General features: G+C 37.8%; 2 protein-coding genes and 1 long non-coding RNA gene across 4 annotated transcripts in view; 1 reads left to right on the plus strand and 2 right to left on the minus strand.

Annotated features, from left to right (window-relative positions):
• TRPM6 (transient receptor potential cation channel subfamily M member 6) overlaps nucleotides 1-25,283 on the plus strand; it is a 52,193-nt gene that overhangs the window by 9,468 nt on the left and 17,442 nt on the right. For both annotated transcript variants that reach the window (XM_071581685.1, XM_071581684.1), the window contains 13 exons: nucleotides 476-604; nucleotides 3,098-3,349; nucleotides 4,272-4,446; nucleotides 5,998-6,112; nucleotides 7,750-7,949; nucleotides 10,826-10,958; nucleotides 13,774-14,918; nucleotides 15,598-15,710; nucleotides 16,619-16,745; nucleotides 17,629-17,726; nucleotides 20,115-20,173; nucleotides 21,781-21,806; nucleotides 22,928-22,978. In XM_071581685.1, coding sequence (XP_071437786.1) covers nucleotides 476-604; nucleotides 3,098-3,349; nucleotides 4,272-4,446; nucleotides 5,998-6,112; nucleotides 7,750-7,949; nucleotides 10,826-10,958; nucleotides 13,774-14,918; nucleotides 15,598-15,710; nucleotides 16,619-16,745; nucleotides 17,629-17,726; nucleotides 20,115-20,173; nucleotides 21,781-21,806; nucleotides 22,928-22,978 — 2,623 coding nt within the window. The remainder of the gene's footprint in view (nucleotides 1-475; nucleotides 605-3,097; nucleotides 3,350-4,271; nucleotides 4,447-5,997; nucleotides 6,113-7,749; nucleotides 7,950-10,825; nucleotides 10,959-13,773; nucleotides 14,919-15,597; nucleotides 15,711-16,618; nucleotides 16,746-17,628; nucleotides 17,727-20,114; nucleotides 20,174-21,780; nucleotides 21,807-22,927; nucleotides 22,979-25,283) is intronic.
• Nucleotides 229-11,926, minus strand: LOC139685101 (uncharacterized). Its single transcript, XR_011700028.1, has 3 exons — nucleotides 11,898-11,926; nucleotides 7,826-7,918; nucleotides 229-293 (listed from the first exon to the last, which is right to left on the minus strand). It is a non-coding gene; the product is annotated as an uncharacterized lncRNA (long non-coding RNA).
• Nucleotides 23,988-25,283, minus strand: part of RORB (RAR related orphan receptor B) — a 213,877-nt gene continuing 212,581 nt past the window's right edge. Inside the window, exon 12 of the mRNA XM_071581688.1 lies at nucleotides 23,988-24,121. Coding sequence (XP_071437789.1) covers nucleotides 24,090-24,121 — 32 coding nt within the window. The 3' untranslated portion in view covers nucleotides 23,988-24,089. The remainder of the gene's footprint in view (nucleotides 24,122-25,283) is intronic.

Raw genomic sequence — 25,283 nt, forward strand, 5'->3', positions numbered from 1 at the left:
GCACTGATTAACCAGCAGTTATTTATATAAACTTGCAAATTGTTACCTTCTGCAGAATGTTGGGATAAAGGCATAGCACTGCCTTCACATTCAAGAAATGACATGCAGATCACCGAACAGAATCATAGAATAGTTAGGCTTGGAAGGGACCTCTGGAGATCGTTCTGTCCAAATTCCAGGATGAAATAGTCTGTCTCATACATGGGGTTGGAGCCTTGGTGAACATATGCCACAATAGTTTATCTTCTGCTCCTTCCTCTTTTTCCAGCCCCGAAGTACCAGTTTCCAATTTGCTTAAAACCAAAACAAAATAAAACAAAACCTTGGATAACTAGAATAAAGATTTTGGGCTCAAAAATTTGACAGTGCCTCAGTAGTCTGAATACATATATTCAGGTTAATCACCTATTGCTATGTTTGCATAAATTTGTTTGAGATTTTTGTGTAAATGGATTATATACCCTGTCTTTTGTAGATGTCATACATGGTGTTTCTCATGCTCTTTACTTACACTGTGCTGGTGAAGATGGGACCAAGACCAAGTGTGCAAGAATGGCTGGTTATCATTTATATTTTCACCACTGCTGTTGAAAAAGTCAGGGAGGTAAGCTTTCCATTCATACTTCTCATCTGTACAGGATATGTTATAACCCAGAGAATACCATAATCTGAAGAATGTCAAATCCTGCATTACTTTTATAGAGAATTTAGCAGAGGAAAGACTTATACAGGGAATTTATTCATGAGAAGACTTTGAAAATGTTGTCCTTAATTCTCTGCTTTTCTGTGTAAAGCTGGTGGCAATGTGCAAGTCTCTTGAGAGTGACTGTACTGAAAAGATATTTGGAGCCTTGATGTAGGCACATGTTTCTTGACTTTTTTGAGTGGACCATTAGATTTCTAAGAATGAAAATGGGATTTCGTTTTAGATATTTAACCTGAGTGTGGACATTGTTATGAATTAATAGCTATTACGCATAGCAAAATCTCGGGCTCTCTCTCAAATCTAACTGATCTTCTGTGAATAAACTTGGATAAAAAACACCATCAGCTTTTAATGCTGGATATTTTGGGCACAGAAAAATGATATTCCAATCAAAATTGTTTGCAATTATTTGCAGTTGATTAGACAGAGCTTCTGAACACACCTTGCTCTCCAAACCTGAGTTTGGGGACAAGTGAAGCTGTGTATTTCCCAAATTGTTGTTCTGAGCAAACTTATATTCATTTTCAAATCATTACATAGTAAACAATAATAATGTTGTTACCGTAAAATTCTGTAAAAAAGACTCTGAGCCAAGTTTTGTAGGAGATAAGATAATGGGCAGGCACTTTAATGAGCAACCCCGCTCATCCAGGAATACATAGACACGCGCGTGCCTGCAAGCTCTAAGTTCTATAGCTTTTATAATATAAAATTATAATATCCAATCACTACTGTCCACATGTCCAGTTCCACCTCTGTCCCCTCCCAGTTCCCACCCCTGTTGAATTGGGGCTGGGGTCATTGGGACCCTCTGTCTTCATCAGCCTCCTCTTCTTCAGCACACAAAGGTTCTCTAGATGCTCTCCAGGGCTTCAGGTCACACTGCTCCATGTTTATGTTCTCTTCTGATATGCTTTAATCTGGTACCTTGAGAGAGAGACTAAATAGCTGGCAGATCTTAGCTGCCTGTTCTGGAGCAGGGGTAGAGATAGGACTTTATACTATAAGCTGCTAAATATTAATTCACTAAAATCTACAGCATTACATTTACTGTGTTCCTAAAATCTACGAAATATGAAAATTGAAAAATCAAAAAAACCCCTTTGGCATCATGTGAATTGTCTTTTGTATGACATTGAAATGCTGTATTTGCAGAGGAATAAAACTGCGAAAAAATAGCCACAGTTCTAAATGAAGTTAATGCAGACCACTCAGAAGAGTGTGACATCAGTATGAGAGAGATTAAGTATTTCAAGGGGCAACTCAAATGTTGGAAATATATTGAAGATTGGATAAACTTGGAAGTTCTGTTTCTGCCTGAGATAGGTTTGAAAAAATCTACACCAGGATTCTCTAGTTGAGAAAAATATTGAATGTAAAATAGCTAGCACTCTCAAAATCACTGTTGTGCTCTTACATTGTCTCAGTTGTGGAACAGTGGAAACATCAGCTCTTCTTTCTAGCATTATCATTCATGGGACAGTTTGAAACCGATGTCCTCTACTTAAATTTCATTTTCATGTTCTAGTTCTGCTCTGTTGTCAAAGACTTTGTAGGACACTTTTTCTTACACATGCAGCTGTTTAACTCCGGAGGCCTTGTTATATATAACTGCAAATCTCTATTTCTCTAGATTGTATCAACTCATTGTTAAAGCCTTAGGCCCTGATCCTGCAACTACTTACTCCTGTGAGTTAGTCCAGGTCACTGGTTTACATTAGTGTGTTCATGTGCATAACTTCTTGCAAGTTCATGGCATAACATTTCAAAATCTCTCCTTTGCTTGGTACTTATCGGTGTGATCTTACATAGCAATGCTTAATTTGCCTTACTTGCGTCAATGTTTTATTTACAGCCTCCCAGAGATTCCACTTCACACATTTGCTCAGTGAAGCTTAAAATCCCTCTGGGGCACCTCACAGTTAAAGGAGTGAAAATTTCATTCTTTATCTTGCTAGTTGCCAGCACTCTTTTTTTTTTTTTAATGTATGGAAAGGTCACTGCAGGTCATAACTCTAGAAAATGCTTGTTAGTTTATAATGTTCTTATGCATAACAATTCTATAGTGGCTGCTCTCTTCCACTGAGTTATGTGCCCTTTAGTGAATGGATACAGGTTCAAAATCCATTTTTTCTTAGGAAAAGCTATTCTATGGGGCATACTTGAGCAATATGACATGATAGTTTAAGAATAAATCTCAATTGATCATGAATGGCAATATGCAGTAAATGTGCCTAAAACAGAAATAAAAAAACGGGAGGGGAAGGGGTGGAGCATGGGAGGAAATGATACATTCCCAAATAAAATTAAATAGTTCAGACAGAAAATGTTAAATAGTGAATCTGTGATTTTAGTGCAATTCACTGTGGGCTTTTTTCACATTCTACTCAGGTGTTTATCTCAGAACCTGGAAAATTCCACCAAAAAGTGAAGGTGTGGATTTATGAATACTGGAATTTTACTGATTCTATGGCTATCATCCTGTTTATGATTGGTTTTGGTTTGCGCTGGTCCAACCCCCACTTTCAAACTGCAGGGAGGCTACTTTACTGCTTGGATATTATATTTTGGTATACTCGGCTCCTTGATCTTTTTGCTGTGAATCAGCATGCTGGCCCGTACCTGACAATGATTGGAAAAATGGTAAGGAATGTGCTTTGGAACAATATTTTTGTAGTTAAGGCGTGTATTCAGGAATATGTAAAGCTGAGAAGTGACAGAAAAGAATGATGGTCAAAGGAGAGGTCACCTAATAATTAATAGTGAATGTATTATCTGAAAATACAGTGACAACTTCTGTTTGTAGGTTGACCAAAATCAGATTTAATTTTTCTTTATTAATTATGTGAAGTTGTTCACAAAAGCCATTTTTACTTCATTTCTTAGAAAAAGGTTGTGTTTGAGTTAGTTTTCTGATCTAGTTTGATTACAGAAGAAGTCACTGCCTCTTGCAGATGGACTCACTAGTACGGATTATTGCCCTAGTTCTTGGAAACTGTTTTATTGTTCTTTTATTTGTTGATTCAAATAATTTAATCCAATTTTTTCTGGCAAAATTTCTCTGAGATCAAAGTTAAATTTTTTTCTCTTTTGGTATAAGACCTGCTGCTGAACTTCTGCCTAGTCTAGAGGGACAATTCCCACTGTAATTTCTCTTCATTTTTGGGGACTACCTTCCTAATACGTTTACATTTTCTCTTGCATGGTAATTCCAATTCGGTGTTAGAAGGCAAAGTAATTTTCACTGGTATTCCGTCTTCTCAGTTTGAAAGAAGCACCACTGAGGAAAAACAGCATTGCAAGTCTCTGCATTTTCAAATGTTGCTTAAGATTTAAGAGGGTCATGAGAAACAAGTAGGACTTCTGGCTTTTTTGGTCCAGGATTATTTTAGCCTCTACAAAACACTTGTGTAGTCCAGATCATACAAATAAAATATTTTATTTCTTCCAACATATTAGATTATTTTTATGTTTTATATTGTGATTTGCAAAAGCAGATTTCTCTTAAGTGTGCTTCTTTTACATATAATTAATACAACTAATTCTTTCACCCAAACATTTCCAGACAGCAAACATGTTCTATATTGTGATCATGATGGCCATAGTTCTGTTGAGTTTTGGGGTGTCACGAAAAGCAATTCTTTCACCAGTGGAGCCTCCTTCTTGGACGCTGGCACGAGATATTGTATTTCAGCCCTACTGGATGATGTTTGGTGAGGTCTATGCTGGAGAAATAGATGGTAGGTAATTTTCACAATACAGTTCAACAGTTCACTTTATTATGTGCAGAAACATGCCCACTTTGGGGTACTAGAGTTTTGACTACTTACTGAGTCTGTTCTTTCTCCAGCAATTCTGATTCTAGCATATATATGACTTTAATGAGTAATACTGCATGAATAAAATTGAGAATATTAGTTTCTTTGTTGAAAATAAAGATTAAACTCTAAAACTTTCAAATTTAGTGTTTCAAATTAAATATATTGCAAATCTCAGAGCAAAGCATGTAGGAACTAATAGCTATTTCAGAGTAAGGAGATTTCCAATTTCCGATCAGGTGAATACAGTGCTGCTGATCTTTTGGAGAAAAGACTACAAAGTTATCTTAAAAGAAGAAAAAATTAAGGCTGGGGTATGGGGGGTGGAGGAGAGGGTGGGGAAAGGGAGAAATAAGTTACCTGGCATCTTTCCTAAACGGAGAAATCATGTGAATATAGGAAAACCAGAACCCATCAATGTTAATAGGAAAAACATTGTATTCGATTAATGGTTTGGACTTGTCTTCAGTAAGACGGAAGAACCAGCTACTCCAGGAGGTATTTCAGCATTACAAATGGAAAGCTACTGCATGATATGTACAAATAAAAGTCCCTAAAATAGAAAAGTAGGTGTGCAAATAGATACATATATTTAAGATACATAGTTTAGCATAGACCCAATTAATTAAAATAATTTAAAATATTGCATCCATTATTACTGCTGAAACAGTCACATGATGACTATGTATTTGGTTATATACGTCAAAATTCTTTTAATGAAAGCATACTTTTAATTTTCACAGTTTACTCCACTCAATCACTTATTAATGCTAAACCTTTGGAAAACTGACACTTTCTAAATACAGTTATGATTTCTTTAGTGACTCTTTATGCTCAGAATATGTCCTGAATTTAGAACTGCTGCTTTATAAATGTGTTTTAAAATTTCATCAAAGGTGTAAAATTTGATTAGACATTAAAATACAGAAAAGTTTATATTTTGACATTTTAAAACATTTAAAATCACATTTCTGTGATTTGTTGATTCATCCCACAAATATTCATAGCCTTGTATATCCTTTTGCATGAGTTAATGTGGTTTTAAGTTGTGTATGAAGCTCTAAATGAATAACACTCCAGTATTGATAATGGAGCCTTTGAGCTGTGTCCTTTCCACAAAGGAGTCTTTGAAAGCTCTACCACTTGCTTTAAGAATCAAAGATTTGAATTTCAGTCTACTGCATTTTCCTCTTAACAGAAAGCTGGAGTGAGTGGAATAAGAACTGATATGTATAAAGTGGTGTCTGCAGCTTCTGAACTGCAATGGTAACCATGTGGTGGTATTAGCACAAAGAGATCTCAGTTCTCCTTTAGATGGACGTTGACCTTTTAGTTGGAAGTACAGTCATGTGTCTCTGGGGAATTAACAAGGCCTATTCTGTTTCTTGCTGGGGCAAATGAGAAGCACAGACCATTGATGTGCTCTGCTCCAATTTTCATGCTTACTATGTTCTGCCTGCCCTTCATTTCCAGTTTGTGAAAACAATGAAGACTGTCCTCCTGGATCCTTCCTCACACCATTCCTCCAAGCTGTCTACCTCTTTGTGCAGTACATCATCATGGTCAACTTGCTTATTGCTTTCTTTAAGTAGGTACCTTGGTATTCTGCTGCAACAGTGACTAGCACATTCTGCCAGCATTTCTCAAAAGCCTTTCACCAAAAATGCCCCAGCAAGGGCATATTGATGTCTTCCATCGTGATAAAGTGAATAAAAAAAGAATGGTGGTAGCAAGACAGTGAAAGGAAAGGAGTAGTGAGAAACACTCAAACTGTTTTGCTACTCACAAAAAGTCTGATTCTGTGAAAGCAGACAACTCCAGTTGGCAAAAAAAGGAGCATTAATTCAGCTCTGTAGTAATTCTTTTGCTATTTCTAGAAGTTACATTTGTTGTGCTGAGAGCCTGTATAACATTCATCATCAAGTAGCCCAAGTTTTAGATTGGCAGATAAGTGGAAGTGTTCAAGGGAAGAGAATAATGACTATATAGGAGTATGATCTTCCTTTGGCAAATAATCTGAAAATTACTGTTGTTTGATGCCATCTCATATGTTCTAGATTGAAATCTAACTGTGGTGTTTTTAACAAGCTGCCTTTTAATGTCTGCTGCCAAAGTAGGAAGGGTCTTTATAGTAATTCAATAGTAATTCATAATGTCTCTATAGTAATTAATCAGTGTATTTATAGTTTTTTAACAGGGAACTCCTTGTAGTGGATAAAGTTCTGTAAAATATTACTAAAGAGCAGCCTAACCCAAGTAGTTAATTACTTCTTTCTAGACTTTTAACATTTCTGGGGAAAAAAAAGAAGTCAGGTGTATTTTAAATAAAAATGTAGCAATTAATATTGAAGAAACTGAACTGTCAAAACTCATTCCATTTCCACTTACAATAAAAAATCCCTTTCCTGAAATTGTGGTGGGGAATCAATCTATTATTTTATACTACACAGCTGTGAAATTGTAATTTGAATTATTTCTGGAATTAAACCTTCAGCAATGATGATATGCTAACTTCTGCTTAGTGATTTGTTTGTTCCAGAAGTGGAACAAAAAATGGGTATGAGCAATATATTTAATGATGCTTTTAGAAGCAAAGATGGTGTTTTGGTAACTCTATGTTGGGTGTGTAGTATGACAGTTCAAATGAAATTACAGTTCCAGAAACCACAATGTTGCTTTCCTGCACTTGAGTCTACGATAGTACATATGCAAAATTTTTCAGTGCAACAGCAGTCACGTTTATTAATATCACAACTCCAATAAGTATCCTGCAGAAGTATCTTCAAGTAAGTATTTTGTTTAGTGGGAGTGCACAGAACCATTTTGTTACCAGTCTTCCCTTAGCTGGTACCTACTTTTAGGCCAGTCCAAAGATACAGGCAATGTTGAATTGTCAGTTAGGCTATGCATTAAAGTTTAAATAATATGGCTGAGATTTCAAAGCAACTTCAGTGATATCTTTTGTCCAGTTCCCATTAATATGAATGGGAATTGGATCTCTGAATCTGTTAGACAGCTTTGGCGGTCTCATTCTCAGTGCGCTAGCTGCAGGTACATACTGCTCCTTTGTTAAGTGGAAGTTACTAAGCAGATTTACCTCACTGGAGGAATGGGACTTTTCTTCAGTGTCGTATTAGATCTGTACAGAAGCACCTTATGCTATATTGACGTTATCCCTTACAGGAGTGCTTTACCCTCCTTCTCTCCTCCCTCTGTTGTTCTCAGTAATGTTTATTTTGATTTGAAATCTGTATCGAGCAAGCTGTGGAAGTACAACCGGTATCGCTACATTATGACCTACCACGAGAAGCCATGGCTGCCTCCACCATTCATCCTCCTGAGCCACATTGGACTTCTGATAAATCACATCTTCCACCATCAGTCCCCAAATAACCTGGATCAAGAGGAAGACGATATTGGATTAAGTAAGCTGGGAAGTTAAAAAAATAGCTGATGACAATTGTTTGTCAGGCTTCCATCACCTTGGAGTTGAGTTCTGCCCCCCATCCACTCCCCCACCCCTGCCCCCCTCTTTTCATAGGGAGCTGTTTTAATTTGAAAAGCTAAATTTGACTTTCCTACCTGAGAATTCTTGAAGGAAAAAATTACTAGGTGACTAGGGGAATGCTTTGCTGTGCTACATACTGTGCATCAGTCAAGATACCTCACTACTCTGAGCTGAAACAAAGTGACAGCTTACTCTGTAAGAATTAGTAGCCTTATTTTTGAAGAAATTAAGTACTGAAGGTATAAATTTCTGTATGTTTGTCAAGAAAAGACCAACAATTTCTTTTTCATTACCTGGGGAAAGTAAATGCAGAGCCCAAGGACAAAGGCAATTCAGTGATGGCAAATGCAGAGGGAGAGCGTAGGGGCTTCCCACCTTCTCACTGTTTCCCTCCCTTTGTGCACTAGCTTATGACTGCGCTTTTCCAGCCTAGACTTTTTTATCGCAGAGTCTTTCCTAATGCCTCTTCAAGGTGATTACAGTTCTCTGTCTCACTGTTGCCAGCACTGCCGGGAATAGCCCTAGTTGTTCAGAGGAGGGGACCACTAGGTGTTGGGATGGGAATGAATACTCAGTACTGCGGCTTGGTGGTTGGAATGAGGCAGGGAAATGAGAAGGAGGAGGTGGCTACAAAAACAGTGGGGAACTCTGGTGTGTGGTGTTATACAGCCTGATCTTTTCTGATGCCACATATACGCTTGATGCCTAATAACCTGCCTGGGTTATACTTTACTTAGGATTTGCTCTGCTGAACATGAATCCCTGAAGATACCTGGCATGCTTGCAGGTAGTTATGAGGTTCAAATCCAGGCTTAACTAATCAATGCTGAGCTGCTTTGCTACTGTTCCCAGGCTCAGCTCCTCCACCGTAACTGGAGACATCAGCTTGCCTTTGAATTGCTACTTATACACATGAATAGCATAAGTCACTGAGGGTGTCTTGTAAGGTGCATCAGGCTAAAGGAAAACCAAAAGCCTGCTTAGCACATCTCAAAGTCCTTGGATAGAAGAGGGTTCATGCCTTGCTTACACATCTCTCAAAAGGAGAATTTTTTTCCTGTTTATGTGCCTCTGTGCTCTTTTCTATATATATATATACATATGCATTGCTTGATAAGTTTCTTCTACTTTAATTTTGGTGTGGTTATAATTAACTGGTTTTCACAATGAGGATCCAGTGCCACCCTGTGGAAAATCAGTGAAAATACCAAGATACAGAAAGTAAAATCTTGGAAGAAAGAACACAGGTCGATTATGGGGGAAAGAGCCTGAAAGATTATCAAGTCCCATTTGGAGTGAGGAGGGGAATCCCAGAACACTGGGGGGGTATTGGCTGCTGAGCTGTGTGTTGCTGCTGTTTGTTGCGTGGTTGTAACAAACATTGCCTTGTTGCTTGGCACAGTGAGTCAGTACAGTGAGGACTCCAGTAAATAACAAAAGGAAAGAAAAGAGATGCTTAGAAAATGTGGAATTTGCATCAGAGAAGCAGCTTTCCACCATATGCATTTCTTTTTGCTGTTTTGTCTTCATTGCATTCCCTCAGAAGCCTTGATGTGCTAGAAGAGTAGCATCATGAATAGCCCAAATTGTGGAGTTACAAATTTTTGAGAGGTTTTTTTTCCCCCCTAGCAATTGGGGGTGGGGGGGAGGGGTGTGAGATCTTAATATTTTATACATATGAAAGTTAGTTAAGAACATCTTAATGTTTTACACAATTAGGTGGAAAAAACAGCTTTACCGCTTTGATTACCTGAAAGGACTGTAACTGTTGTAGGTGATAGCAAAATTGCCACAAGAAGGAACTGCTAAGAGAAAGTTTTCTATTCCATTAGCAGCAGGTAATTATTTCTGAGCAGGCAATCGAGGCAGCTATTGCTGCACAAACTTCAAAGCACAGGTGTCAGAGCAGATTAATTTATGCATTTGTACATGAGTGGTTACGACATTTCTCATACATTATGCATGTGATTACAACATCTCATTACATATTGACGACAGCTGGAGTCTGGGCAGAGTTGGGGCAGTGTTTTCTTCTGGTATCAGTTTTGGGTAGGGGTTGTTCTGTTCTTCTTCCTGGGAATAAGGGTCTCAGTAGGTCTTCCTCTCATTGATCCAGATCACTCCTTTTCTTAAGTGACCCAGCCAAATTTAGTAGAAAAAATCTTGGCTAGTTACAATTTTTCCCTATTCATATGTCTACTGCTACCTGATTTATACCTTCTAGTCCACGGTACAGCAAATTCTAGTGAAAGCCTGAATCCTGGTAAAAGGAAGAGAACATGCTTAGTGATAAGGATTGAGCAAACAGGCCGTAGAATTTTTAGAGGGGGTCTTTTGGAAATCAGGCCTTGCTCCTTCTCAGTAGGTGACTAGCCCTAAATGAATGCCTGGACCAAATTAGAGTGAAATTTTTGTAAGCCTTATATATGTACATCTATGTCTTGTAAGTGGCACATGTGTAATAAAATAAAGGAAAAGTTTGTCAGAAAATACATCTTTGTAAACAGCCATTTGGGTATGTACTTTTGCATCTTTAAAGCGAAGTACACTGTAATTTTTGTCAGTATGGTTATGTTCCCTGTCTAAAGAAAGATAAAAACCAGATTTTCCTGTATTTGGCATGTTGAGTCTTTATATATGAGCCCAAATTCACAGAATTAGGCCTGAATCATTCTTTTCAAGGGAGAGAGTGTAAACAAGTTCCAACAGGTTGGGGTTTTTTTCCTAATGGATGTTTATTAACAATTGCAATTATCAGCATGCTTCATACTGATTCTTACCTTCTTTGTTCAGAGCTCTACCTGAGTGATGAGGAGTTAAAGAAACTTCATGACTTTGAGGAACAGTGTGTGGAAAAATATTTTCATGAAAGGAATGAAAGCCTGAGTTCCAGTGACAGTGAAAGGATACATTTGACCACAGAAAGGTGTGTTTTGCTGTAGACTCTTGTTTGTATAAATTAATCATATAAAAAGACCTTGATAAGCTAATGCTTTTGAAACAGATTATGGTCACTGTGAACATGCATAGGCCTTGCTAATTTGATGGAAATGTATCTGTTTGAGGTGCATGTTGAGTCTGTCTGGGAAGCCTTGTGGAAGCGTTGCATCCCCAGATATGTGCAGTGTGTAGGTGGTTTAAGAGGCACAGTAAGGTGTTGCTAAGTTTCACTTTTGCAGACCACTACATGTTTTTATTTAAAAGCTTAGCAGTGTAGGAATTCTGTGAGACTGTTGCTTGTGACTGAGTATAACTGCTGTTTATAGAAATAACCATAAAACCATTTTATCATTATTTTCAATATAGTGTCTTGGTTTGCAAAATGCTAATGCACAACTATCAGCAGGGTTTCTCTCAGTATTGGCCTACTTTAGTATTCTATTGAAATCAATGGCAAATCTACCATTAAGTTTAAGGGAAAGAGTTAAAAAAGTAACACTATAAAAAGTCTCAGTGAATGCAATACTGATCTCCTCTAAAATATTTGTTTTGCCTAGAGAAAGACAACCTCTTAATCTTTACCTGTTTATAATCTTATTTCCTGCATATTAGAACAAAACACAGAAGCAAAATAAGCATCCCCTGTAAAGAAATTAAATAAGTAGCTTTGTTTGGAAGCTGGAGAATTGATTACTTCAAGAAGTTTTCATTACTGGATAAATATAGATATGGAAAGGAATTCTTTCTGAAATGCAGAAGTGAAATGCTCTTCACAGCATTACATAATATTAATGCAAGAAATTAATTTAAATGAAAAAAATGTTCTAGAGCACGGATCTTTGATTTTATTCAGCAATTGGTTAATATTGAATCTTTTAGTTACTCTAACAAACAAAAATAATCACTATTCACTACTGCATATTACCTGCAGCCAGTTTGTCATTGTCTTAGTGATAAAGCGCCAGAGAGAATCTTCTGTAAATGTAAAGATAATTATTTAGTTAAAATGATACAATTCCAGGCCAAGAAGTTCTTGCACTTTTTACTGAAGATTTGAAGGTTTGAAAGTAAACTGGCAGGAGAAACAAACCTGCCAGTTAGGGATTATAAGTTAGAGTTACAATTTAATAAAAATATTACAATAAATGCAATGATACAAAGAGAAATTGGTTTTAACCCACAAAACCCAGAAGTATAACCCAGCCCCTGGGGCACAAACACAATGGTGTTTGTTAGCCCCTATGCTGAGCCCCACGTGGTTCCTCCTGAGTCCAAAGTAAAAAGAATTGGGAAACCTGTTGGTGCAGATGACAGTTGCAGTCTGGTTGAGAGTGGTGGTCACAGTCCTGTGGAGGTTCTGGTCCTTCTCTGGATCTGATGAGTCCCAAAACTGCCAAGTCCCCAAACCCCCAAGATTATATCCCCTCAGGTTCAGTTGGGACCGCCCAGTACCTCCCCCAGGGCAGGGAATTCCGCAATGAGTGATCTCACTCTGTGAGTCATAGGGTATTTGAAAACATTGATGGCCCATTAGCAGGCATGACACCTCAGGCTGGGTGTGGAGGTGCTAACGACTTGCTGGAAGGGAGTTATGACAGCTCTTATCTCACAGGTGTCTTTCATGCCTAGCTCATAGCCTGAGGGTCAGGTGTGCCCTGGGCAGCTGCTGCAGATGGTCCATTGTTTACAGTGCATGGGAAATGAATAGCGGGTGGAGAATACATAGCTTTGGTCACATCCACACAGTGATAAACTGGTCCCATCTGCTGAACTAGGACAATGAGGAAAGAAAGACTTTGTTTTTTAGGCAGTTGAATTTTACCTGACGATAACTCATGGCATAAGATGCACAGAATCTGCTTCCAGACGCCAAATATGTTCTTGGGAAGATCCCTTTCCCAGCAGTCTCCAGTATTTGAGAAATGCAAGATTAAAGAATACCTGTAGGTTTGTGTGAGCCTTGTCCTTCTCATGCTTACACAAGAGATGTATAAATGCAGGATGACTAGCTGACAAGAAATAAACTTTGCAGTATTTTACATCTGCAGCAATAGCCAGTGCAGTCTGCTGTCCATGGTTTAGTAATTCAATGACAATGTAGGAAAACCGTAGCTTTTAAGAATAGAAACTCCATGAGCAAAAACTCTATTTCCTAAGAGGCACTGGTTGTTGGCAGGGTTTTGTCAAATATGGATATTTATAACAATGAAAGTCACCATGAAAAAAAAAAGGCAAAAAAAATGCCTGTTTGAAACACTGACCCTGTGAAATGTGTTAATGGCTTCCTTCCTTCCTTCCTTCCTTCCTTCCTTCCTTCCTTCCTTCCTTCCTTCCTTCCTTCCTTCCTTCCTTCCTTCCTTCCTTCCTTCCTTCCTTCCTTCCTTCCTTCCTTCCTTCCTTCCTTCCTTCCTTCCTTCCTTCCTTCCTTCCTTCCTTCCTTCCTTCCTTCCTTCCTTCCTTCCTTCCTTCCTTCCTTCCTTCCTTCCTTCCTTCCTTCCTTCCTTCCTTCCTTCCTTCCTTCCTTCCTTCCTTCCTTCCTTCCTTCCTTCCTTCCTTCCTTCCTTCCTTCCTTCCTTCCTTCCTTCCTTCCTTCCTTCCTTCCTTCCTTCCTTCCTTCCTTCCTTCCTTCCTTCCTTCCTTCCTTCCTTCCTTCCTTCCTTCCTTCCTTCCTTCCTTCCTTCCTTCCTTCCTTCCTTCCTTCCTTCCTTCCTTCCTTCCTTCCTTCCTTCCTTCTTTCTCTTGCAAACAGACCTAAAGATCTATGTTTCGGTATTTTAATCATATTTTCTTTTTCTGCCTAGAGTGGAAGAGATGTTTCTACAGCTTAAAGAGGTGCATGAGAAGGTATTTTATATCAAGGAGTCTTTACTCTCCCTGGACAGCCAGCTAGGACATTTGCAAGACCTTTCAGCATTGACAGTGGACATCCTGAAAGTCCTTTCAGCTGTAGACACTTTGCAGGTAGAAGAATCCTTATTGGCTGACACAAAACATCAAACATGTAGGAAGCTGCCACATAGCTGGAGCAATGCACTCTATTCTAAGACCTTGAACAGCCTAGAGTGTTTGTATGACAAGAAATACCACTACTACAGTGTGCCACCCTCCCTCTTACGGAGCTTGGTGAGGAGTCAGTGCCCATCAGAGTGCAAAGACCATGCTTGGAGATCCAAGTGTAACAAGGCGGTAGAAGACAGTTCTCGAAAGGTAGAGATAGAAAATGACACACTTACTTCAGGAGTATCCTCTGAGATTAAATCAACCCTGAGATATGGACAGTTCTTGCTGGTGCCTCCGGACCATCAGGGAGAATCTTTGCCTGAGGATGTCACCTTAAATTTGTCCTTTGTGAGCACTCCTACCATGTACAAGGATGAAGTGTTCAGAGGTGGCCTGCGAAGTAGCATTGTGCTGCAGCAAAACTTGCTGAGTGTCAGCCTTATTGAAAAAGAGACAAAAGATTATCCTTGGAGCCAGAGAGACTTTGCTATTCGTTTGCCATCAGAAAAGACTAATACTGTAGAGACTGATCATCCTCTTGGTCTCCAGCCGCTGCTGGATATTGAAGAGAGTGCAGCATACCCCTGCAATGATGGAGAAAAAACGGAAGCCGGTTATGTGAACTGGGGATTCTCTGAAGGTGATGAAAAAGGAGTTTTCATCTCAGGTTCAAAGAAGAAAGCCCTGTACATACATTCCTCCTATGAAAGGGACAACAACTGCAAGAGCAGCCCTCCCAGGCATGTCCAGTTAATAGAATCAAAGTCCTTTGCCTACAACTCTGACAGGTCACATCACAGCAGCAGCGGCATCTCCCAGAACAACCTGAAACGAAACACCTCCTTCTGGATCAGCCCACTCTGGAGGGACTGGAGTTTCTGCAAAAGCAACAGCTTACAGTCCCCTAAGAAAGAGAGATCATGGCAAACCTGCAAGGCTATAGGCGGTAATTATAAAACACTACACCTATACAGTATGTTTTCCTGGAGAGTCCTAGACATTATAAAAATGTTTCATTTGCACACAAGAAGGTATTAGCTGAAGTTTATGGTAGTAGCAGAGAATCCAGAGTTATTCTTTCACTTTCTTTGTGATGAGTCTAGCAGTTGGGAATTTCTGAAGTGTGCCTGGTATCCAAGCTTCAGCACACGTATGTGTCAGCCACCTGGATTCTCACCATCTTGTGGGATCTCTTAGTCTGTGATTACACAGCCAGGGTGACAGAACAATTATGCTCACTTTGGGGAAGTCTCTTGCAAGAGTTGTAGGAACCAAAATAAATTTCACAATACCCTAGAGATACACTAGTATTATCATAGGTTAGATGGGTGCATGGAGAATGAAGTGGTTTACACTACAGTAATCAGTTTAAATACCTCCCTGTCCACCACCAAGAACTTAAATACAGCAGATTCCTGTTCTAATTATGAATAGTATGAGATGATGGATAACATTTGTTGTTTTATATCGTGTGATGTTGCACATCTTTGCACCAAACTGCATGAGCATTAACTTTGGATGTCACAAGGCTTTCTCAGCTTGCTTTAAAGATCTGCCAATTCTCAGTCTTATCTTAGTAAACAAAAGCTCTGTAGCTTAAAGGTATTTTTGACTCTTTTCTGCAGAGTCTTTACGATCCAGAGAGTTACACCACAGTGAGGCAACAAAAGCAAAACAGCAAAACAGAGACCGATTATCTGGGAGACAAAAGAGGAATCAAATGCCCCTTCAAGTGCCGGTATGGGCAGAGGCAAGAGAATCATTTATCTCAAAACTGTCTTTTTCATTCATTAAAAGCAGTTCTACAGTGTGATTCAACTGAAAGTGTATACATTTAAAATGCTGCACACAAATGGGGGCATTTCTTGTGTGTGTCTAGCTTTGGTTCAATTTTCCTTTTGTTTGAAATGTGTGGGATTTCCCTTTTGAACTTGATACACAGGGACTTTGCTAGATACTATACTGGGATAAATATTGATTTTACACAAGAATAAATTAGTTCTTACACTTCAACTGGCAGGAGAACTTGAGGAGGCTTCATAGGATCTAGGATAGGCTGAAGAAGTGACCATATCCAGGTGGTATACAATTGTTAACAAGCAAACTAGGCCTCTTAAGGTTATCTCCTGCCTGCAAAGGTCCCACAGTCTTCTCTCTGAATCTGTCAAATATTTAGCACATTGCAGAAAGCGTACTGATTGTGTCATATGTACGAGGCAACTTTTGTAACTGTATCTCTGTTCATATATAAACATCTATTTATAGAGCTATAAAGAAATTCCTAGGGTCTTTGTCATCTGGAAAGAGTTATCACTATTTAATGAGACGATTGCTGAAGACTCATTTGTTTGCTCAGGTGAGCAAAGGGCCTTATGCTTGAACTTTCAGACCTAATTCCTCTGAACATATTAGATCTTGAAGTTCAAATATGTTCAAATAGTGTGAGATCTTTCATCAGTTGTATTTAATGGGAAAAAGCAATGTCTTCTGCAACTTGTAACAAAAAATCTATTTTTCCGTTGGAAGTATGTTCTGTCATTGGCATTTCAGTGATGCACTGGAAGTCCACATCATAAACTGTCAGAGCAACTGCAGAGATGCTAGTTGTTCTGTAAAGAGAGTATTGTTTTGTCTCTGTATTGTCAGGTGATTAGAGTAGATGATTGTCCCCAGAACAATCAAACGATTGCAGAGCCTGCAGAGATGAATGTCTGGGATGAACAAGAGAAACATGGCAAGAATTGGCTCACCGTGTCTAATTCCAGTCAGCTAAGTATGTGACATTTTGCAAACAGTGAATTTCAAAATAGCTTTTAAAAAGAAGCAGTAAATAAAATTCACAAATTCAAAGTGTCATCCACCATTTTCGTTTCGTGACATAATTTCCATAAAATTAGACATAAGTTCTGGGCACATATGGTTTGGTTATTTGCTGCATCATTGAAGAGGCAAAAGAGTTCTGGGTTGGATGGAAGGTCAGTTGAGTCTTTCTGGGAGCACTGCCTGCCTTGCATGGGAGACAGTAGAGTGCTGATCCTCAGGAATAAGTGGGAAGAAAGAGGATGATATCTTTGTCTCCTCTCCTGAAGTATCTTCTAAAGTAACACGCTGGCTAATTGCAAAAATAAACTTGTGATTTTCCAGGACATTTACATTCACAGGCAGCGCTACAGTACTGTATTTGCTGGCAGATCTTCTACCTGCATTATTCATTTTTCATTGCTCAGAAACACATCCTCCAAAGGGAAGATATAAATTCTGTATTGTCTTTTTTGGAATGAAAAGGAATGACATACTTACTCTGCTTTTATTCTCAGAAATCCTATGCATAGTTATCTCATCTTTCAACTTGGCTGTGATGTGGCTCACTTGTTTCATCCTGTGAGCTGCTGGGAAAAGTACTGGAGAATGTTGTGGCTCAGTACCTCATAGTCTGAGGAGGGCTGCACTCCTCCCAAATCTGCTGGCGGAAAATGGAAAGAGTCTGTTTTATTCATATGAAATTCTGTTATTGGTTTTTATAACCCATTATGGGTTTGCTGGGACAATATGGTATATAGATGTTTGTTTTATAGCACTTCATAGGTATTTAGTTAACAGTGATAGAACTGTTCATTTACACTCTAGAAACAGCTGATGTGTGCTCTTTTGGCTAGGTTTGGAACATCTCAGTTTCATGCACCAGACAACAAAAACCCAAGACACCGGTAGGCATACTATACCATTCTGTGATTTCCTGAGGCATTCCCAAGAGGTAAGACTGAAGATTACACATCCTAGTCCGTTACTTTGGCTAGAATGAGCCCAGGTTAGCTCTACAGTCATCCCTGGATTTGTCACTACAGATTCTTTGTCATGACATGCCACTTTGAGAGATGAGGAATTTTTTGTCTGCTGCCACAGTGTATGTGTGCTAGTAAATGAATAATTTAACAGCTGTTAACATTCTACTGAGATTATCAAAGTAGGCTATTGAATTATTGAATCACAGAGTGGTTCTGAATATGAAGTTAGTTAGCAATGGCATGTGTGTTGATGTTGCATTAGGTAATGTGTAAGAACACAGCTTGGTCTTGAACCTGTGGACAGAATGGTTCAGAAGCACATGTTGGAAAGTTAGCTACATAGTGCTCACTCTATCATGTAGAGATACTTATTTCTTGCAAAGGAGTAGTTAAATATTGATAATAATTGCAAAGTGTAGATTTCTTAACCATTGGCTTATAAACACCATATTTTATGATTTACAAGAATTAATTTACAGCTCTATAATCAAAGGTCCTTTGCCTGTGTAAACAAGCATAGGCTCATTGAATTTGATTGAGCTAACCCAGTTTTTATTTCCTGAAGACTGGAGCAGGAATCTTGATTATGGAAACTGTTATCTGTTTTAAAGTGGTGTAGCTAACAGAAGAAAATGAATAATTCAATACATGTAGGGGTATCTCATGTATAAAAGGAGATTAACAAAGAATAAGTTAAGTAAGTGTGAAAGAATCCTTTCTTCTTTCCAACAGAAAAAGTACCCTTTCTTGTCTGTTTTACTTATAGCATGGTGATCTTTCACAGCCTAGCTTATTTTTTGCTGTAAATATTTTTGTTTGGTTGGTTGTGGGTTTTTGTTTGTTTTTGATAGGTTTTTTTGTTTGGTTTTGTTGGGGTTTTTTTGTTTGTTTGTTTTGGGGTTTTTTTAGGAGTAAAAATTAACCAAATAATTTCAGATAGGATGTTCTGAATGTTGTAGAAGTTGGATCTCAAATACCAGGAAAGAATGAATGTCAATTTTAAAAATGGTAGGGTTTCTATGAAAAAAAAAAAAAAGAAGAGTAAGAGAGAAACAGAAATAGATTTACTGATTTTTTATTCTCTAAAACCTGAGTGTAGAGTCTAAATCAATAAATCCTTGAAATGTGAAACAGAAGATCAGACAAGCAAAATAAAAGTCAGAAAAACTTTGTGAAGGAATCAAGTAATCTGGTGCTTCAAAACTCAAGATATTGGATGAAACTCAAGGGTGGGATTTTTAAAATTCTCAAAAAAACCATCCTAAGGATTAGTAGTAGTATTGGAGTTAGGCTGGAATTGGTCACTTTCAGAACACAGACTTCAAATTATTTATTCTTCCAAGATACAATCTCAAATACCCATTGAATTGTTATCCTTCTCCCTAAGTCCTCTCTGGTCTATGAAAGTTTGTATTTATCGTAGAGATACAATAAAGTTGCTGCATCCAACTGTTCTTCTTGCAGTATAATATCTTTTAAAGAAATGTATCTTTCCTAAAGTGGTGCTTCTCAGATTTATCCGTTACATACTAGCTGTTCAGGAATCCCTACTGATAGGTATCAGGGAGTAAAGCAAGGGCGTGTGTAGGAAGATTTTTTTAAAGACTTTTGCAACTGCAGACCAAGCTACAGGGTCAAAATATGAGAGAAATAAGAAAAAGTAAATTAGGTTTCAGATTAAATTAAAAGCTGAATTTTAGTTGGTTTATCTTTAAAGTTAACTGTTCCTGAACTTGTTTTGGAGGAGTCTGTTGCTTTTGAGCATTGAGATCTGCCAGAATACTACTCAGAAGAATAATTCTATTTCTGACTAGCACATTAGGAGGATGTGACTGGCCCACCTTTTCCTAGTATTGCTAAAAGTTTAGAAGACTATTTGAATATTTCTTTAAATAAAAGACGTGGAAATCATGTGATCTAAACATCACTAGAGAGCCTCTCAATGTGTCACCTTCTTCAGTTATAGAGGATTACAGTGAATTTTATTTTCAACAACTGTATATTCTGTCTTTAACTGGAACTTTCCAACATAAAAAAGTTCTCTAATACTGTCCATTTTAGAACACCTTTAACAAGCTTTGTAAGTGTGTTGAGATATGGGCAGGTACCTCAGTATTTCATTAAAATGTGTGGAGGCAACATGGAAAATTGCAAAACTGCAATGTGAGCTAATTAGTTTCTTTTTAGCGTAGGTGTGGCAATGCGGTGATTCACCTGCCTGTCATTGTCATTATTTAAATTAACAATCAGCATATAATTGACTGTTTTTAAGATTGTAGCTTTTTGAGCTGCGCAGTGTATATATTATAGTGATGTGCATATAAAAACCTATGACAAAAAGTATCTCTCTTTTTTAGGGTTTCCATAATAGAGGATTTGGAAACACCAAGAAAAGTAATCTAAACAGAAACTCCTTGTATGTATTACTGTCATGTTAAGATACTTATCATATGTTTCCAGAAAGAGATATTTATACTGTCTGCAACTTTCCACTTCACTTTTGTTTCTCATATTTTGGATAAGAAAGTTCTGTGAAATGAAGAGTTAAGGCAATTCAGTTTTTTTAAGATTCTTTGGAGGAAGCGTTATTAATGGAGATAAAGGAGATCCATTTAAACAAGATTTATTACTTTAGGTAGAATACACCATTCCATTTCTAATAATAATTCAGTTTTCTATTTCAGTCACTAAGATGAAGATGACAGACTTCATGTTCTTTTCCAACCTTAATGATTCTATGATTCTGTGGTTCTATGCCCATCTTTAACTGGCCAGCTTTCCAATCCAGTGAGCATGAAAGTTCCATTTGCTTTTGCTGCATAAAAATTGTATGTTTTCTTTTTTAATAATTAAAATGTTAGCAGTTCCTGAAAGCTTATCTCTCTGATTAACCTCCTTTGTGCTAAGTTGCAGAAAATACAAAATACTTATGTTAGTTTTCTTCATACATTTTCAAAAGTTATTAAGTTTGATTATATTTGGTTAAAGTATATTGGTTTCCCAAGTTGTTTCCATTTCTCCCCTCACCCCCTGCCAGCTTGATTCATCATTGTCCTAATATTAGTAGCAATTTTACCACATGCTGTGCTGTCTCTATGTTCCTTTCCTTTTCTTTCTTATTTTCATCAGTATCTTTTAGATAGCTCTTATTTTCTAGCATAAATAGAAGACACTGGGAAGCTGTCATATCCATTGATTTCACCGTTGAGGAGAAGAAAAAAGTTATTCTGGTTTTTTTTTGTTTGTTCTTATGCATAAAGGGGAGGGGTGCAGGCAGGGGGTTGAATGGATTTTTTGGTTTTGGGGGGGTTTTTTGGTTGGTTGGTTTGTTTTTGTTTTTGTTCTTTGTTGGGTTGGGGTTTGTTTGGGGTTTTTTTGTTTGTTTGTTTGTTTTTTAATACGCAAGCATTTATAGGCAGTAGGCAAACTGCATACTTACCAGCAGGACATACAGGCTGTTGAGTGACCTGATTCTGTCATTTAGTCCATTGTCTTAAGTAGGGTATCTCTGGTCTGTGAGGTGAATCATATCTTCTGTGTTCTGTAAAAGACTGCTTTAATATTAATACTGATGCAATAGTCTTTTTGTAAGCAGACTTGTTAATCCAACAGACCATCAATTTAAACAGTGTGTTTTTGTACATACAAAAATGATAGTATTGATACATGGAACTATTAATGTATCTCAGCACTGCTTAAAAACTGAAACACTATGTATGTGATTGAAGGGTCTGTAACTGCTAGTTATTGCAGTGTAAAAAATATGAACCAAGAGCAGCTCAATATGAAGCAGAGAAAGAAACATGCAGAAAAATATGTCAATTTTTCAGTATCTGAAGATGGTTTGCTGATGGCTGCATTGAACAAAGTTGTTCTGAGGGTTATTTTGTTTTATGATTGCCTATCAAACCTATTGTGAGTTTTGCCTTCATATGGATCTCTTTATATGTGATTGATGTATACCAGTGTTAGCTTAATGATGGAAATTTCAGATTAAAATATCAAGTATTTTCTTTTAAATAGGTTGAGAACTTCAGAGGAAACCAACAGTAAGTTTCCACTGCTTGTCACTAAGTTTAATTCCCATTTGCAAATCTCACTCTGACAATTTTGGAGTACAAAATCCAAAAGGAAGTTAATTTACTATAGTTGAGAGTTATAGGAAAATGTCCAGAGATTTTTTTCATGTGTTAGTAACTAGTATGTACTTTAAAGTTTTCTTTATGAGTACTGGTTTTTCTCATAATAACTGCCTGATCTTAAAAGAATTTTTTTTTCTGCAGTCTCCTCAGTAATTTCAGCAGGAAAAAAAATCTCTGTAAGACGATGGTGCTGCTTTCATCCCTGACAGTCTAAGTGACATTCTGAGTTAAATCAGGGTGTGTGTCTGAAGATGGATTGTGATAGAAAATGTTCAATGTATGCTTGATTTTTCAAGTTGCCATTTTGTGTAATTCCTCCATTTATGTTGTTTAGCTTAAATTATGACATCAGTGAAGGACTAAATTTATTGTGAAATGCTCACTCAATGAAATTTGCAGTTTTATTGAGGAATGACTTTTTTTCTCAAAAGTAGAGTATTAGTTAACTTTCCTTGTATTTGTTGCACTTTAGTCTATCTTCCAGTTTTCCTGACAAGACTCTTAGCTGTAAGAAGCTGAGCAACTGGGCATCTAATATCTTGTTGAGACTAGCTGTGATGCAGAAATAAGTACTCTTAGTCGTATCTCCGCTTCAAGTGCTGCTCTTTCAGGGTTCATCTCTGCACAAAACACAGCAGTGCCAAAGCATACAGCTACAAGTAGAATTGTGGGGCTGCTGTCTGAAACACACTATTGCTTTGATTCAAATCCAGTTATCCCATTTTCAAAAGGCCCTTTTTACAACATATGTTCTTTTACAACATATGAAATGCAACCAAAATAGTTGGATCCATCCAGAGAGAAAGCACAAGGAACTTTGAATCACTAAGGGCAGTGAAAATGCTGGCCCTTCCCCCAAAATCTGTAGATATTTTTGCCTAAGATCTCTTTCACTAGGTAAGGAATCATAAAGAAATAGAATGCACCAAGAAGAAAAGTGAGAAGTTCAAAAATTTTGATGAATGTTGTATCATGCATTTACATCTGCTATAATAAGTAATATAATCATCCTTTAAACATTATTTCAGATATCTTTTCCTGCTTGAAAACATCTCAAGATTTGCATCATCATTACTCAGGTAAGCAGGAGCTACCAGAACGATAGCTGAGAATTTTAAACAATCAAAAAGAACGTTAGTCTTGACAAGGGGAGCCTTGTCATCTGTGGTTTTCATGTTGAAAAGTTGCAGAATTGCCCACTGCTAAGAAGCTTCTCTGTTAATTCATGCCTAACACTTAAGTGAGAGAATTATTAATTATTGTCTTGCTGATAATTGCTCCATTCTGGATATTTGTAGATAAACACTTTCAAAATATCAGTGGAAATAATGAATACACACCCAGTTCCTGAGGGGACAGAAGAGGCTCTCATTTGTTTATAGCTGTCACTTCCCCTCACACCTCCCATGCCCTCCTTTGTACTTTCTCAAATTATTTTCTTCAGTTAATTAATCATGCAGGTACTTAATCTGTGTTTATATACCTATGAACTCCTGGAAATCTCTCAGAGAAGAAATAATTTGAATGCCAATTTCCTGAAGTCTTGTCTTTTCCTGAGCTGAATGTGCACAGATTTTCCCACAAGGCATAGATTTCAGTTTTTCTCAGGGGAGAGTCCTGTGTAGATTGGCCTGTGTAGAAGGACTTTGCACCTTTACAGGCAGGACTGGAGTAAACCAGAAGTAATAGAAGCCTCCTGAAATTCAAATCTATGTGGTTTTCGCTGAGAATATCACCTGAATTTTAATCACATATACAGGAGTAATTTCTCTGTCATGTTTGCATTGTTGCAGTGATTAATTTGACCTTCATCAGGCATACTATGTAAGATGAGGTGGGACTTCTTAGCACAGATGAAAATGGTTTCCATTATGAGTTGACAAATATCTCGAGAGGTTGCAGTGTAGGTTTTCTTTCTTTAGGAAGAGCAGGATAGAATTTAGCAAACCAGGCCCCAAAACTGGACACTGAAATCCTATACCATATATTGTTTGTGCATTATTTTTCTGTCATGCTGAGCAAATACAATTCTGCCTCTCTACACACCTAAAAGAACTAGATTTTTGTCACAAGCTTACCAGGTGGTGGAAGTCCATGTCACATGGCTTCTTAAGGTTGTAGAGTGACTTCTGGCAGGCTCTGACAGATGGCATAGGCTTGGCAGATCCTCTGTTCACAATGTTGTCCTTGCTATGCACTGATTTCATGATCAAAGCATGCTTCTAGTGAGGCATCAAAGGAAGAACTTGATTTTTAGTCCATGCTCCAAGACTAGTCTGAAGTGCCGTTCTTCTCAAATAAGATTCATGGGTTGAAGAGCCATGGCTTTGTTCTGCCTTTCTGAAGTAATCTCTAATTAAATTCTGCTTACAGAAGTAATCTTAAAAATAGGTGGTGTCTAAGCTCTGTAAGACTGCCACTATGGCTTTTTGGTTACTCTGCAGAGAAACACAATTCTGCTGTGGTTCACTCTTGTTACCTAAAATCAGCTTTTCAAAGAAACCTCTAAGACTCAGTTCGTGAGTTTTAGCAGGCAAGCAATCTTTTATTACAACACACTGGATGATTTCACCATGCCAGGTGCACTGGTAATCATTTCACCAAAGTGCATGTGGAGGTATCCTCAATACAGCTTGTATGTCAGCATTACATGATTATTAATTCCCCCATATTCCTGTTACATATTCATCACATTTCCCAACACTTATTGGCATATACATGTATCCTTATAAGGTCTCTGTGGGGCTTCATCGAGGGCCTCCACTGGTCTTCTCTGTCTGGAGCCCCCAAAATTCTAAGTAACAACCTTATGAACTTCTTCAGGACAATTCATCTGGTTATAGACTAACTGGTTGTTTCTTGGCTGGTGGTCTCCATTCCCTTCATTGTTTCTTTGCTCTTCTTGGTTAGTCCCTTTAAATCACTTAGCTGAGCTATGTGTAGTCTGTGGTATATTCTGTTGCAGATACTATTAGTTTTTGTTATATCTCTAAACTCTGATATCACTCTTTGCTTTAGATGCTAGTTTTGTTTTCAACTATTAAATAGGCAAATTAGGTAGTCAGAACTGCAGCATCAGAGTTGCCTCCTAGTTCTACCCTCTTACCCTCTTTGTGACTCACTTTACACCTCTCTCCCCTTTCCTGATAACTCAGTGAGGACAAATCCATAAATATGTAGTTGACCCTGAAGTTTTGAAGGTGTTTGCATGAGTAATAAGCTGCTAGATAGGGAGCTGCTAGATAGGGAGCTGATGTTGTTTGGCAAGGAACCCACATGAAGAAACAGTGCTATGTGTAAGGGAAGCCTGGATTTTCCTGTCATGCCTTTCTAAATTTCTAGGTGTTTCTGAGCCTTACAAGAGGCAGAGAAGGCAGTTGGGGT

Source organism: Pithys albifrons, chromosome Z (assembly GCF_047495875.1).
Source record: "Pithys albifrons albifrons isolate INPA30051 chromosome Z, PitAlb_v1, whole genome shotgun sequence".
Lineage (NCBI taxonomy): Eukaryota > Metazoa > Chordata > Aves > Passeriformes > Thamnophilidae > Pithys > Pithys albifrons.